General features: G+C 42.3%; 1 protein-coding gene across 1 annotated transcript in view; it reads right to left on the bottom strand.

The window, feature by feature from the left end:
• Window positions 1–531: 531 nt before the first annotated feature.
• LOC147015376 (uncharacterized) overlaps window positions 532–12940 on the bottom strand; it is an 83454-nt gene continuing 71045 nt past the window's right edge. Inside the window, exons 12-13 of the mRNA XM_085850049.1 lie at window positions 10631–10734; window positions 532–6101 (exon numbers count right to left, since the gene is read on the bottom strand). Of these exons, the coding sequence (XP_085706175.1) occupies window positions 5988–6101; window positions 10631–10734 (218 nt within the window). The 3' untranslated portion in view covers window positions 532–5987. The remainder of the gene's footprint in view (window positions 6102–10630; window positions 10735–12940) is intronic.

Here is a 12940-nt window from a genome sequence, read left to right as displayed (position 1 = left end):
ATGAGCACATACTGCTCATCTTTGCGGTAAATTCTACATTCTACTGAATATCCATTTAGATAGGGGGTGGTGGGAGACCTTTGACTGGCTTTGAACCCACTTACCTTTGGGATGTCAACAAAACTTGGGATGTTGGTCCCCTTTGTCTCTCCAGCTTTCTCATGGTGATTTTGTTAATCACTATGTAACTTATACACCCGTTATTCTTTATCCAATTGCAGCATGTCAAACTATGCCCTTTGTTGTCCAGGAAGTCCTTAAGCTCATCCTATATTTATTTCATAAATTGTGCCAACTAAATATGTATTACTACTTTTAAGCACAAATTTTGGATTTTGTGCATTTCAATTTGTACTTTGTACTCATACAGTGGCCACAGCTTGCTTAACATTCAACAAAAATAATTCCTCAAATGCACTCTTGAATAACTACTCATTAACTCGTTATCTCTGATTTTTTTTTTTTTTTTACTACCATTCCATCTGTCAATTGTGAAGCAAGCTTGAATGCAATGTAAATTACCCTTCAAAATTAAGGCACAAACATTTTATTGAAGTATTTTACATCACATGCTACAACAGAATAGTGCATTACAGTATCACTGCTTGCAAAGAAGTTATGGCAAAAAATAAAAAAATAAATAAACGAAGTTCATTATTGTTGGCACAAAAACGTTTGACATTTTGTTTCATGGATCACAAAAGAATGGACAAACTTTGCAGAAAATAAAATAAACCGTAAGATTATTCATTATGTGTGTATTCCAGTAAACAAGTTTGCTCTAATTCTGGAGCGCTGTTTTGGTGCAATGGTTGCAACATCAAGCTGTTAATGTTTCTCCAACGCCCTCAGCATAATTCACCAAAAACACAACTGAGCAAAACGGAAACTTTCAGCAGACGCAGCAATCAGTAATCACACAAAATTTACACTGGCAACACATAGCTTTAAACCAAAGGCCCACACCAGATAGTTCGCATTGCACTTCCAAGCTTTACATATGTGGTCATGAAAAGCTCCAGCATTTTATTTACAACTTTGGTTCCACAGAGAAAGAGTGAATTATAAAAACGTCACAAAAATATATCTACATTGCTAATTGCAGACTTTGTTACACAAATAAACATAGCCAAAACTACTCAACGAATGTCTACAAAATTTCTTTCGAGACAAAATATCGTTTCCCATCCTTTAACGTCCCAATCTCCCATTTACACATCCCTTGCTCTTTATGGCCTCGATGTGACAATGCTGGTTCCTCACCTTAGCCTGCACAGCAGGAATGAAAACATACAAGGAGGAAGGACTTATATATGAACATTATTAACTTTTCAGTTTGGATCAGAACTTACAAAATTGGTACACAATTCAGGTAAAAGGATTACCATGCATTCAACTGCACAAGAGTAACCCAAGATAATTGCAAGTGTAATTTTAATATAATTTTAAATAGTACTAAAAAAAAAAACATTATTTGCATTTTACAGGAATACAATAAATTTCATTTGTGAAGTCATGGCTCTCAGTTGAAGCAAGATACACGTGAAGGTCAACAGACCTGTGTGATACTACAAATCATGAATACCTGGACTGGATAATGAAGAGAGGCACAAGGTCACTGCATATGAACTCATTCTGTGCGTACTTCAATGGACAATCATGTGGCTCTCAAATTAAAGTTTGTATCATAAGCTATTTGTTGTTACATATATCTTACTTTATCTCACTTTTACTTTGTTTTCATTGCTTGTCATGGCCAGTTTCAAATCTAGTTTCATGGACGAGCTAAACGGCAGAGGGCAACAGGTTCACTGACTGACAAAGGATGAAAGGGAGGTAAGGAAACAGACACATGAGTGTCAGAAGAGAGCAGGGGTATGTAAGGGAGAGAGCATGAGATGAGGAAGGGACTGCACATTGGGATGGGTGTAAGACAACAGACACAGGGAGTAAGTTCCACAGATGAGGCAATGGAGGTGAGCATCCAGTTTAGAATTTGGGAAGGTACCCAGATGTGGGATTCAGGAAGAACCCATATGGGCTAGGGGTGGACATAAGGATGAGTAAGTGGGAAGAGCAAGGCCAGAAGTGTGGCAACAGAAAAGTGTCATCTAACCTGCCTGCAGTGGGAAGGAAGCAGACTTTGCAGAGTCAGCTTCCTGCAGAGATATGGCATAACATTGAGAGTCTTTGACTCAATTGTCTCCAAGGAAACAAGATCTTCTTCTTGCGTATGGCAGCTTAGCTGCCAGGGAAGCTATCATTTCTTCGAAGCACGACTGTGTCGCTGATGCAGTGCCCCTCTACCAGTCCACACTGGTACTCATTTCGCCGACCTCGGAAGGATGACAGGCTGAGTCAACCCCCTGGTGTATTAATTCAGTGGCCAACGGGGCTTGAACTCAGGACCCCAGGATCCCAAGCCACCACCCTAACCACTAAGCCAACACCAGGCTCAGGAAACAAGATGTGAAATAGCTATACCAACCAAGAGTGGGGACCAATACTCCAGTAATACTTTGGATGAAGGCCTTACAGACTGTAACGACCTCTGAGTGACTCAAGATGGGGTTAGCTCAGCCTGCCTTTGAAGATCGTTTCACAATGTGGTTCACCCAACACAGCTTCTGACAGATTGAGGGTTCAGGGACTTCACCTTTTCTAGAAGTTAGTCAGAGAAGTAGACTGGGAATTTCAAAAGACAATACCTGCTGAGACAAAGTGAAAGATGGGATTTTTCGTTCATTGAAAGGCCAATTTAAGGTACGGTAGCTGCCAAACGACTTTTGTCTCTCCAGATCTGCAGAGATATATGTTGCAGCCATGTACCTTTCAGAAGTGTTGTGTACTGTTCTGTACATTGTGGAGACAGTCAGCTGTAATCTTATACAGTGAATTATCCAGGGGGTAACCCATTGTTTCCAATCACAGTGAAAATCTGATAATTTAAGGAGGGACTCCCAAATACTATTAGCAGACAGCTTGGAAACTAAGGCTGAGTACCAGACAGTGTTAAAAACTAGAGAGAAGGCCTTGAGCTCTGTTTAAGATTTAGTACATCCATCCATTGTTGAGTTAAAAGAAGTAATGTGTCCTAGTTCGCCAGGGCAGAAGCTGAACTGATTATCAGAGATTGTACAATTGGAGAAGACATTCGGATTCATCACTCCTTAGGTGTCATTTCCCTGGTCTCTGTTTATGCTCCGACTGAGGCGAGTGATCTCACCGTGAAGGACACATTCTATGCCGCACTCGAGTCTGTGGTTGAGCAGTGCCTCAGACGAGATACACTTCTAGTCTTGGGGGATTTCAATGCATCGACTGGAACTGATAGGGATGATGATGAGGTGTGTGTTGGTCCCCATGGGTCAGGAACTATGGACCAGAATAGCACTAAGTTCCTTGACTTTGCAAGAAGTCATGGACTTAGGGTGGCTGGTTCATGGTTTCAGCGCCCACAAGCTCATCGCTGGACTTGGTATTCCAACGCTGGCGGTGTGGCAAAGGAGATTGACCATGTCCTCATTGACGGTCGTTGGAGGATGATTCAGAACTGCAGGGTCAACCGGAGTGCTCAGTTCCTCAATACTGACCACAGGCTTGTTGTAGCAACTCTAAAGCTGCACCTTATATCCTGGAGAATGGTACCATCCCAGCCTCGGCTGGATGTTGGCAAGTTCAGGGATGAGAGAGTAGCTGAGGAGTTTGCGAACAGGCTGAGTGGACACTTGGGGGGTCTGGGTGCTTTGGGGGGTCCCAACTTTGGAACATAGGCATCATCCCAACTGACTGGAAGAGGGGCCTTGTTGTCCCTCTCTGGAAAGAGAAGGGTGATCGCTAAGACTGCAACAACTACCGAGGGGTGACGCTGCTCTCAGTGCCGGGCAAGGTCTTTGCTCGGATAATTCTTGATAGGGTTCGCCACCATCTGCTTGAGCACTAGCGTCCAGAGCAGTCAGGCTTTACACCAAAGGGGTCAACGATTGACCGTATCCTTGCTCTTCGTGTCCTCACCGAACGCAGACGAGAGTTTCGGCAGGGGCTGCTTGCAGCCTATGTTGATCTCTGCAAAGCGTTCGATTCAGTGAATCGGGATGTCCTCTGGAGGATTATTGGTCTTCGTGGGGTGCAACCAAAACTGATCGATCTGATGTCTGAACTCTAATCTGGTACTGAGAGTGCTGTGAAGTGTGGTGGTACCATCTCTGACTTATTTCCAGTTGTTACTGGAGTTTGACAGGGGTGTGTACTGGCCCCCACACTTTTCAGCACTTGTATGGACTGGATTTTAGGGAGGATGTCGGAGAGATCAAGTTGCGGTGCATCGTTTGGGAATGTCAAGATCTCGGACCTTGATTTTGCAGATGATGCAGTCATCTTTGCGGAGACTTTAGACATCCTCTTGGGGGCCCTCGAGGTGCTGAATGAGGAGTCGGAGCCACTGGGATTACGGGTTTCTTGGGTCAAAACTAAGATCCAGGCTTTCGGTGACATCTTGGATGCTGCTGTCCTGTCTGTGTCTGTTTGTGGTGAGGATGTTGAGGTCGTGGAGAGATTCACTTACCTTGGCAGTGATATTCATGTCTCTGCTGGCTGCGAGTCAGAGGTCAATAGACATCTGGGTCGGGCCTGGGGAGTCATGGATTCACTGGATCATGGGGTGTGGCGCTGCCGGTACCTGTGCGGGAGGACGAAAGTCCGAGTCTTCAGGTCCTTGGTACTTCCAGTCTTGCTCTATGGTTGCGAGACTTGGACTCTGACCAAGGATCTGAGACGGAGACTTAATTCCTTTGGTACCAGGTCTCTTCGGAGAATCCTTGGCTATCGCTGGTCGGATTTTGTGTCCAACGAGCGGTTGCTGAGAGAGACTTGGATGAGATTTGTTACCTGCATAGTCCGTGAGCGTCAGTTGTGGCTGTATGGACATGTGGCTCGTTTTCCTGACGCTGATCCTGCTCACCAGATTCTCTCAGCGAGGGAGTCTCATGAGTGGAGGAGGCCAGTGGGCCGACCACGTGCCTCATGGTTGCAGCAGGTTGACCATCATCTCAAGGAGATGGGGATGGGCCTGGCATCTGCCTGGGGGATGGCCAGACGGAGGCCCTTGGAGTATCGGCGGAAAGTGGACGCAGCGACGCGCTGTTCTGGCACATGCTCCCATACCTGACCTGACAAGACATGATGCCTGTGGTCCACAGCAATTATATATTCCACCACTTTTCTTACAACGGGAGAAATGGCTGACAAGTCTCGAGAGGATCAGACTTGGAAAACCACAAATATGTGAAGCACAATTCCACGAATGTAGAAACAGGTCAGAAAAAACGCGAATACACCCGTGAAAAAAAAACCAAATCATGAATACGAGAAGCACAGGGCTGTGAACGTCGAAGCAGGTCACATTTTATGAACCGCGAATATGCGGGGTCCACAAATAGCAAAACCGTGAATGTCGGGGTCTGACAGTATTTTAAAGCATGTAGTTCATTTTCTACTTTGCATTTCAATTCAATGGAAGGCTTAATATACAATTTCATACTTTAAAAAAATGATCAAGGGTGAATTAAACATTTTCAAACAGTCTTTTATGTGCATTTTGGGAACACTTTTTTTTTTAAATCAGATCACGAACACTTCAACATTTAAATATCATTACTTCATTTATCTTGGAGAGGCATTTGATCATCATTGTGTATTTCATTCCCATACCCTCACAATGCATTTGGTTTTGTTTTGTGACTTGGCTGTGAATGGCACTTGAAGAAAAGAGTGAGAATGTAATCGACATTTAAATTTGCAAGGCTCAACCTTACAAAACTCAAGTGTTTTGCATGGTCCTAGAAGGAAGTTTTTCAAGACATGCACAGAATGCTGGAAGGCCAAAGAAGGTTTGAGAAACAAACATCGAGATCTTTCTCCTTTTGATTGACAAATACATATCTTACAAAAGAGTCACCTTTTATTATTTTTAAAAATCCCCCAAAAAATCAGTTCTTCTTCAAGCAGACAAAGTTTTGTGGAAAAATTCCTGTTTTCTCTCCCAGACTCCCCCTAAACCATGCATCATTGACAGCTTCCAAAACAGTGATCTCATCTCCAGTCTGTGGGCATACATCACAGCATATAAAATCAAGCAGATGATCAGACTTGCCAAGGAATATTGAATAGAAAGATAAATAAATAATAATTATCTCTCTGTGCACACAATAACCCCTCCCCTCCAACCTCAGCAGAACTCATGGAGTTAGTTTGGAATTTATCTTGGTTGACGAGTAAAAAAAAAAGGATCTTTAACATCCACAAACAAGTGCTATGCTAATTCCTCAAAAGGACAGCATTATCCTCGATTCTCTGCCCCTTTGTTGGCAGTGACTGCACCAAATAGATTTCCAGGAAAATCGGAGGTGAGTGTTGTCTGAGCTCCCCTGCCCAATATTAAAATGAGTAGTCTCTTTTAATTGCACTGTGCTAAGCATATGACATTTTACCATACACAACCATAGAACACCATTTTAAAGCTTTGCTCAACATTGGGAGCAAGTAACTATAACGTTATCTTATTTCAAAGTTGCACATTCCGAAAGGTGAAATATAGTGTACAGAAGTTTTGGAGCAAGTAAAAGCAGCAACGCTACATTTGTATGCAAATCATGGCTAAACTAAAAGGGCACTCTGACTTCATGATGTCGCCAGATATGCCTACGCCCACATTATTACATCATTATACATACACTACCGGTCATAAGTTTTAGAACACCCCCATTTTTTCAGTTTTTACTGAAATTTAAGCAGTTCAAGTCCAGTGAATAACCTGAAATGGTACAAAGCTAAGCAGTAAACTGCCAGAGATTAAAAAAAGAGAAGTTTAGGTTACCAAAAACTGAAAAATAATGTAAATTTCAGAGTTGTTAAAAAAGGCCCTTTTCAGGGAACAAGTAATTGGTTAGCAACTGCAGCTGTTCTGCAGCAATGGAAGTAAATTAAGCCTTGAAAGTTGATGCAAACAATTCCTACAGGTGTCCCAACTTTTGTTGATTAGTTACAAACCCTCTGTCTGTATTAAAGCAGTGTTGGAACAGACTGTGTTGCTAAACCCTCTGAAGCAGTATTTGGACAATATTGCACTGCAGGAAGTAGTATATTGCTATCATAATGGCGAGAAAAAGACAATTAACAAAGGAAGACAGACAGACCATTATAACCCTTAAAAGTGTAGGTCTTTCCTTTAGAGAAATTGCAAAAAGCCAAGGTGTCAGTGAGTACAGTTTCCTACACCATCAAAAGGCACTTGGAAACTGGAGGTAACTCTGACAGGAAGAGGTCTGGCAGACCCAAAGCCACAACACAATCAGAAGACAAGTTTCTCAGAGTCAACAGCTTGCGTGATCGGCGGCTCACAGGACAGCAGCTTCAAGCACAGCTAAACACTAGTCGAAATAAGGAAGTCTCAGTTTCAACTGTGAAGAGAAGACGTCGAGCTGCAGGTTTGACAGGTTGAGTGGCAGTAAGAAAGCCATTGCTAAGATGACAAAATAAGAAAAAGAGGCTTGCCTGGGCCATGAAGCACAGCCAGTGGACTACTGAAAACTGGAAGAAGGTCTTCTGGACTGATGAATCAAAATTTGAAATCTTCGGTTCATCATGCAGGGTTTATGTACGCCGTCGAGTAGGCAAAAGGATGCTTCCTCAGTGTGACACCAGCTGTCAACCATGGAGGAGGAAGCGTAATGATCCGGGGCTCTTTTGCTGGATCCAGAGTCGGCGACTTGCACAGATTGACTGCACCCTGAACCAAAAGGGCTACCACAGCATTTTGCAGCGCCATGCAATACCCTCTGGTCTACGCCTAGTTGGGCAGGGGTTCATCATACAGCAAGTTAACGACCCAAAACATACCTCCAGGCTATGTCAGAAGTACCTTAGTAGAAAAGAACAAGACGGTAGGCTTCAAATCATGGAATGGCCAGCACAGTCTCCAGACTTAAACCCCATCAAGCTGGTTTGGGATGAACTGGACAGAAGGGTGAAAGCAAAGCAACCTACAAGTGCAACACATTTGTGGGAACTTCTGCAGCTGTGTTGGGAAGAACTTTCCGAACAATATTTGATTTCCATTGGAGAAAGAATGCCACGAATATGTTCAGCTGTTATATCTGCAAAAGGTAGCTACTTTGATGAGTCAAAAATTTAGATTAAATTTTGTTCAACAAAACAATTCCATGATTTCTTTGTTATCTGCAATTGTTTATTTTGTTCTATGCTTTAATTTCAGAGTACATTGAAGCATTAAAGTGCTTAAATTTCAGTAAAAACTGGAAAAATAGGGGTGTTCTAAAACTTTTGACCGGTAGTGTACTTGTACCAAGTTTGATTTAAATCCTTGAACCAATATTCAAATTATTAAATAAATAATTTTGGCTGCCAGACCATGCATCCGTTCAGGTTGAAATTTGAAACACTTATTCCCCACGACTATTAGATCATAATTGTGATGTTTCATGTCGATTGATGAAGCGGTTCAAGAAAAAAAAAAAATCAAAGATTTTCTTTCAATCCAATATGGCTACCAGACCATTAAACCTATCAATTATTTGTGAACACCCTGGTATCCCCAAGGATTGGGGAACATGTGGGTGGTTTGTCCTCGATCTGTCAAGCCATTCTGGAGAAGATTATTTTAAAGGTTTGAGCGTAAATCCAATATGGCTGCCAAACCATGTGACAGATGACATCGTAGTTGGAGTACTTTTTGTTCCTCATGGATTACCTGAAAAGTTTCACCTCGATCTCTTCAGCCATTTTGGAGAAGAGGATTTTTTAAATCCTCCTTTAAGAGGAGGATATGGTAATCCTTTAAGAGGATAAAAAAATCCGTTAAGAGGATATGTTAAAAACAATATGGCTTCCGAACTAAGTGAGCAATGACGTCATCAATTTTTTTTCACAAATACAATTCAGCCCAAGATGACCTTCAAATTTTCATACTGATCAGATAAAGCATTTGACATATGCAATGATGATGTCATAATGAAGCCACCGATGACATTAAAAAAACAATGGGGAGTACTTCATATATTTCCCATGGGGAGTACTTCATATGTGCCAAGGTTCAATTTTTTCCATGGAGTGGTTTTTGGAGATAGATAGAGGTCAAAAGTTTTTCCTTTTTTCCAACATGGCTGCCACACCAAGTGACCTATGACATCATAATTATAATAGAAACATTCTACATGAGTAATCACACCGTAGGTGAAAATTTTGTTTCAATCGGATAAGCAGTTGCAGAGAAAACAGAGAAAATTAGCATGGACAGATGGATGGACGGACGGACAACCTGAAAACACAATGCCGCCAGTGACTTCGTCATCGGAGACATAAAAAAACAACAACATTGCGGTTGTGGTTCAGAGAAAAATGTATAACGCAGCAGACGACTTGTATACTATCCATCATTTAAGAAACACCATGGCTGTTCTTAAAAACCATCTGCTTGAAACGAGTGCAAAGCACATGGCTGGTGAGCGGTCACAGTATTCTTGCATTTCCTTCCATCAACAATATTTTAAGTTCATTCACAATCTTCAGGCAAGAGAAGTTTGCTTTGAGTTTTCTCTCTTACTTGGCAACTGCTCACAATGCCTTTCCAGATCATGGCAGAGACTTTTTGGCAGATATGAGGTGAATCTTTTGGTCTCAGACTTTTTCATCCTTGCACAATTGTTTGGCATTTTGTCAATTAATTTGGTATAATTGACTCCAGCGTGTGGCCTTGCCATATTTTGACGACATTGCTGTCACTGCTTGCTTTCATATGGAGCTACATTGTGTGAGGATTCAACGTTTTTATGCTCAACATTCAGGTAGTGAACAAAAAAAATGGAAACACCAATGTAAAGTCACTTAATAGGGAGTTGGGCCACTACGTGCCGCCAGTACGGCCTGTATGCATCATGGCATAGAGTCCACTATCATGTGGAATTCTGCAGGAGGGATGCGGCACCATTCTTCCATGACAAAGTCAAGCAACTCACACCTGTTTGATGGAGGTGGAAAACAATACCTGTAGTATCGCACAAAGTCACCTGTCCCATGCCACATGCCTTGACATTAAGTTATCTCTCTTGTTTTTGTTGCTTCCTGAAAAGGATCCTCAACTGCTTGGGTTATGTGTGCCTTAAGAACTTACACATCAAGTATTGCCCCATTTTCCGGCTGAGGGGTATTGCACCTTTGCTGCCTATTTTGTCTTTATTTCCCCTTATCCTGCTTCTCCTCGTTTTGTATACTTGTTTACATCTTTATTATTACAAGTGCTTTTTCTTAATAATTTCTTGCAAATTCAATTGGTATACGAATCCTAGTTTATTTTGCCCTCTACAATGTCAGTGCAATAGTCTTTTTTGAGTGTACATCTTGACTTTGTACTTGAGCACTTCTCAGCTTGTCATCCTTACCCTACTTTCAGATGTATTTTTCATAAAAAAAACAAACAAAAAAATGCTTCAAATAGAGCTTATTTGGATTTTGCTCCTCATACCAATTGTCATAATGTGAACTCATTCTCTATTCTACCCACAAAGCCCTAGCAATGAAAAATTACCTGAAAAGAAAACAGTTCACATCAACTTACCTGGAAACTCAGCTCATTGTCAAACTCCCCTGTGAAATTGTAGAGGGCATACACAACATCTCCTGGAATTCTTGTCTCTGCCAGACTTGCTTGTCCATCATCGACTGGAAAATAAGGAGCAAGAGGTAAGATGGTATTACAAAGTATCCCAGATAAGACTACCTGCTTTTGTCTCTCACAGTCTGAAGGTAATAATACAAAAAATACATTTCAAACATACATATGTGCGATCACAAAGCGATCACCAAGGGTAAGCCCCCCTCCCCTCCCCAGAGCCTGAGATCCAATGATGGCCATATTTTTTTGGACCAACATATGACGTTGACCTTCAACATTTATGGATAGAGTGTAAATTAAGATAATGTATCTCTATCTAAAATATATCCATAAAACTCAACATCATGAAAAATCGGAGGAAAATTGTTCAAGTTATGTTCAAAAAGGTGTTTTTCTGTCAATTTGGTCACAATCTGAAAAAAGTACGTCAATAACACGAATCAAATATTATGTGCACAACTTCAGTGCAGGTACACTTTTATGATGCAAGAACATCTTGGAACATCAAGCAGTCTGAGATTCCGCATTGGTAAAATTGAGCAATGACAAAAAAACACATTTTTTCAGATCGACATTTAACCTCGACCTTTAACTCAGGGGTATGATGTAGATAAAGCACAAATGCACATTGCTCTAGCCTATCTAGAGGGTACAATTTTGACTGCTCAGACAAAATTGATGGAGTTATGGGGAATTTTTTATTTTATTTTCTAGTATGAGGTCATGATCTTAAAGTTAGGTCAAGGTCAAAAAAATAATCAAAGGCAATCGCGTATAATTTTTATGTAAACTTTAATTCCGAAAGTCCTAGCCAGCTCCGAGATACAGCTCAGACATTGGCAGAAATAAAAGGAATATATATATATATATATATATTTTTTTTTTTACATAAACCAGAGAGTTGGTGTCAAAGCCACCCAATGCTCGCCTGTTTATACATTTATCGTTTTAAAAAGACGAGTCTAATAATATTTTTTATAAAGCATTGCAGTGAAGTCTGATCCAAAGGTCAGGTTCGATCTGTGACCTGCTACAGGTACCATGTAAACCTGTACTAACCTGTTCCATGGTCGGGTTGTCGGCGACTAAACCGTCTCCCCCACCAGGTTTTCTGGTGAGGAGGGTGTTTGGATATGGACACCCAGCAGGATTAAAAACAAAACCTGTCAAAGGGCGGAGGAGCTCCTTGTGAGCCAACGGCCATCCATATCTAGTGCCCAACTGTGTCTGCGGACGTCCTCCTGCAGTTGGGTTACTTCTTATTAGGAGGTTGGTGGCAGGATTTGCACTCCAGCCACCGTAAAACGCTTCATTCCGCAAAACGCAAAAACGCAAAAAAATCTGAAAACCCAATCCGTGGGAGTACCTCCTGTGCAGCTTCCCTTCGCAGGGCAGCTCACTGGATGACGGGATTAGGGCAAAGCCTTCGGGACCCCCAATCTTTGATAGGAGGGAAACCACGGGGTAACATCCCTGGGTCAGATTGCGGGAGAGTGTGTCGGAGTGGTGCTGAGGTGTCGTCCACCAGACGGCGGTCTCCTTGGGTTAACCTGAGGCGGTCCCTTCGGGTGGGTGCCTGGAATGTCCTATCCCTAAGAGAGGATGATCACCTGTCTCTGTTATCATCTGAGCTCAAGCGTTTGGACATCGGGATTGCAGCTCTCTCTGAGGTTCGGAGACCGGATTGCGGCGAGATAATGGTGGGTGGTTACACCTACTATTGGTCTGGTCGCTCTGATGGTTACCATACCCAAGGAGTTGCTGTAGCTGTGTCCAATAAGCTGACCCCAATGATAATTGAGGTAACACCGGTCAACGAGCGTATTATGAGATTAAGGATTCGTCACTCCTTAGGTGTCATTTCCCTGGTCTCTATTTATGCTCCGACTGAGGCGAGTGATCTTACCGTGAAGGATGCATTCTACGCCACACTCGAGTCTGTGGTTGATCAGTGCCCCAGACGAGATACACTTCTAGTCTTGGGGGATTTCAATGCATCGACTGGAACTGATAGGGATGGTTATGAGGTGTGTGTTGGTCCCCATGGGTCAGGAACTATGAACCAGAATAGCACTAAGTTCCTTGACTTTGCAAGAAGTCATGGACTTAGGGTGGCTGGTTCATGGTTTCAGCGCCCGCAAGCTCATCGCTGGACTTGGTATTCCAACGCTGGCGGTGTGGCAAAGGAGATTGACCATGTCCTCATTGACGGTCGTTGGAGGATGATCCAGAACTGCAGGGTCTACCGGAGTG

Source organism: Eptatretus burgeri, chromosome 12, assembly GCF_056783735.1.
Source record: "Eptatretus burgeri isolate ZD-2024b chromosome 12, Ebu_testis_v1, whole genome shotgun sequence".
In the NCBI taxonomy this organism is placed as follows: Eukaryota; Metazoa; Chordata; class Myxini; order Myxiniformes; family Myxinidae; genus Eptatretus; species Eptatretus burgeri.
This window is presented reverse-complemented; position numbering and strand designations above follow the sequence as displayed.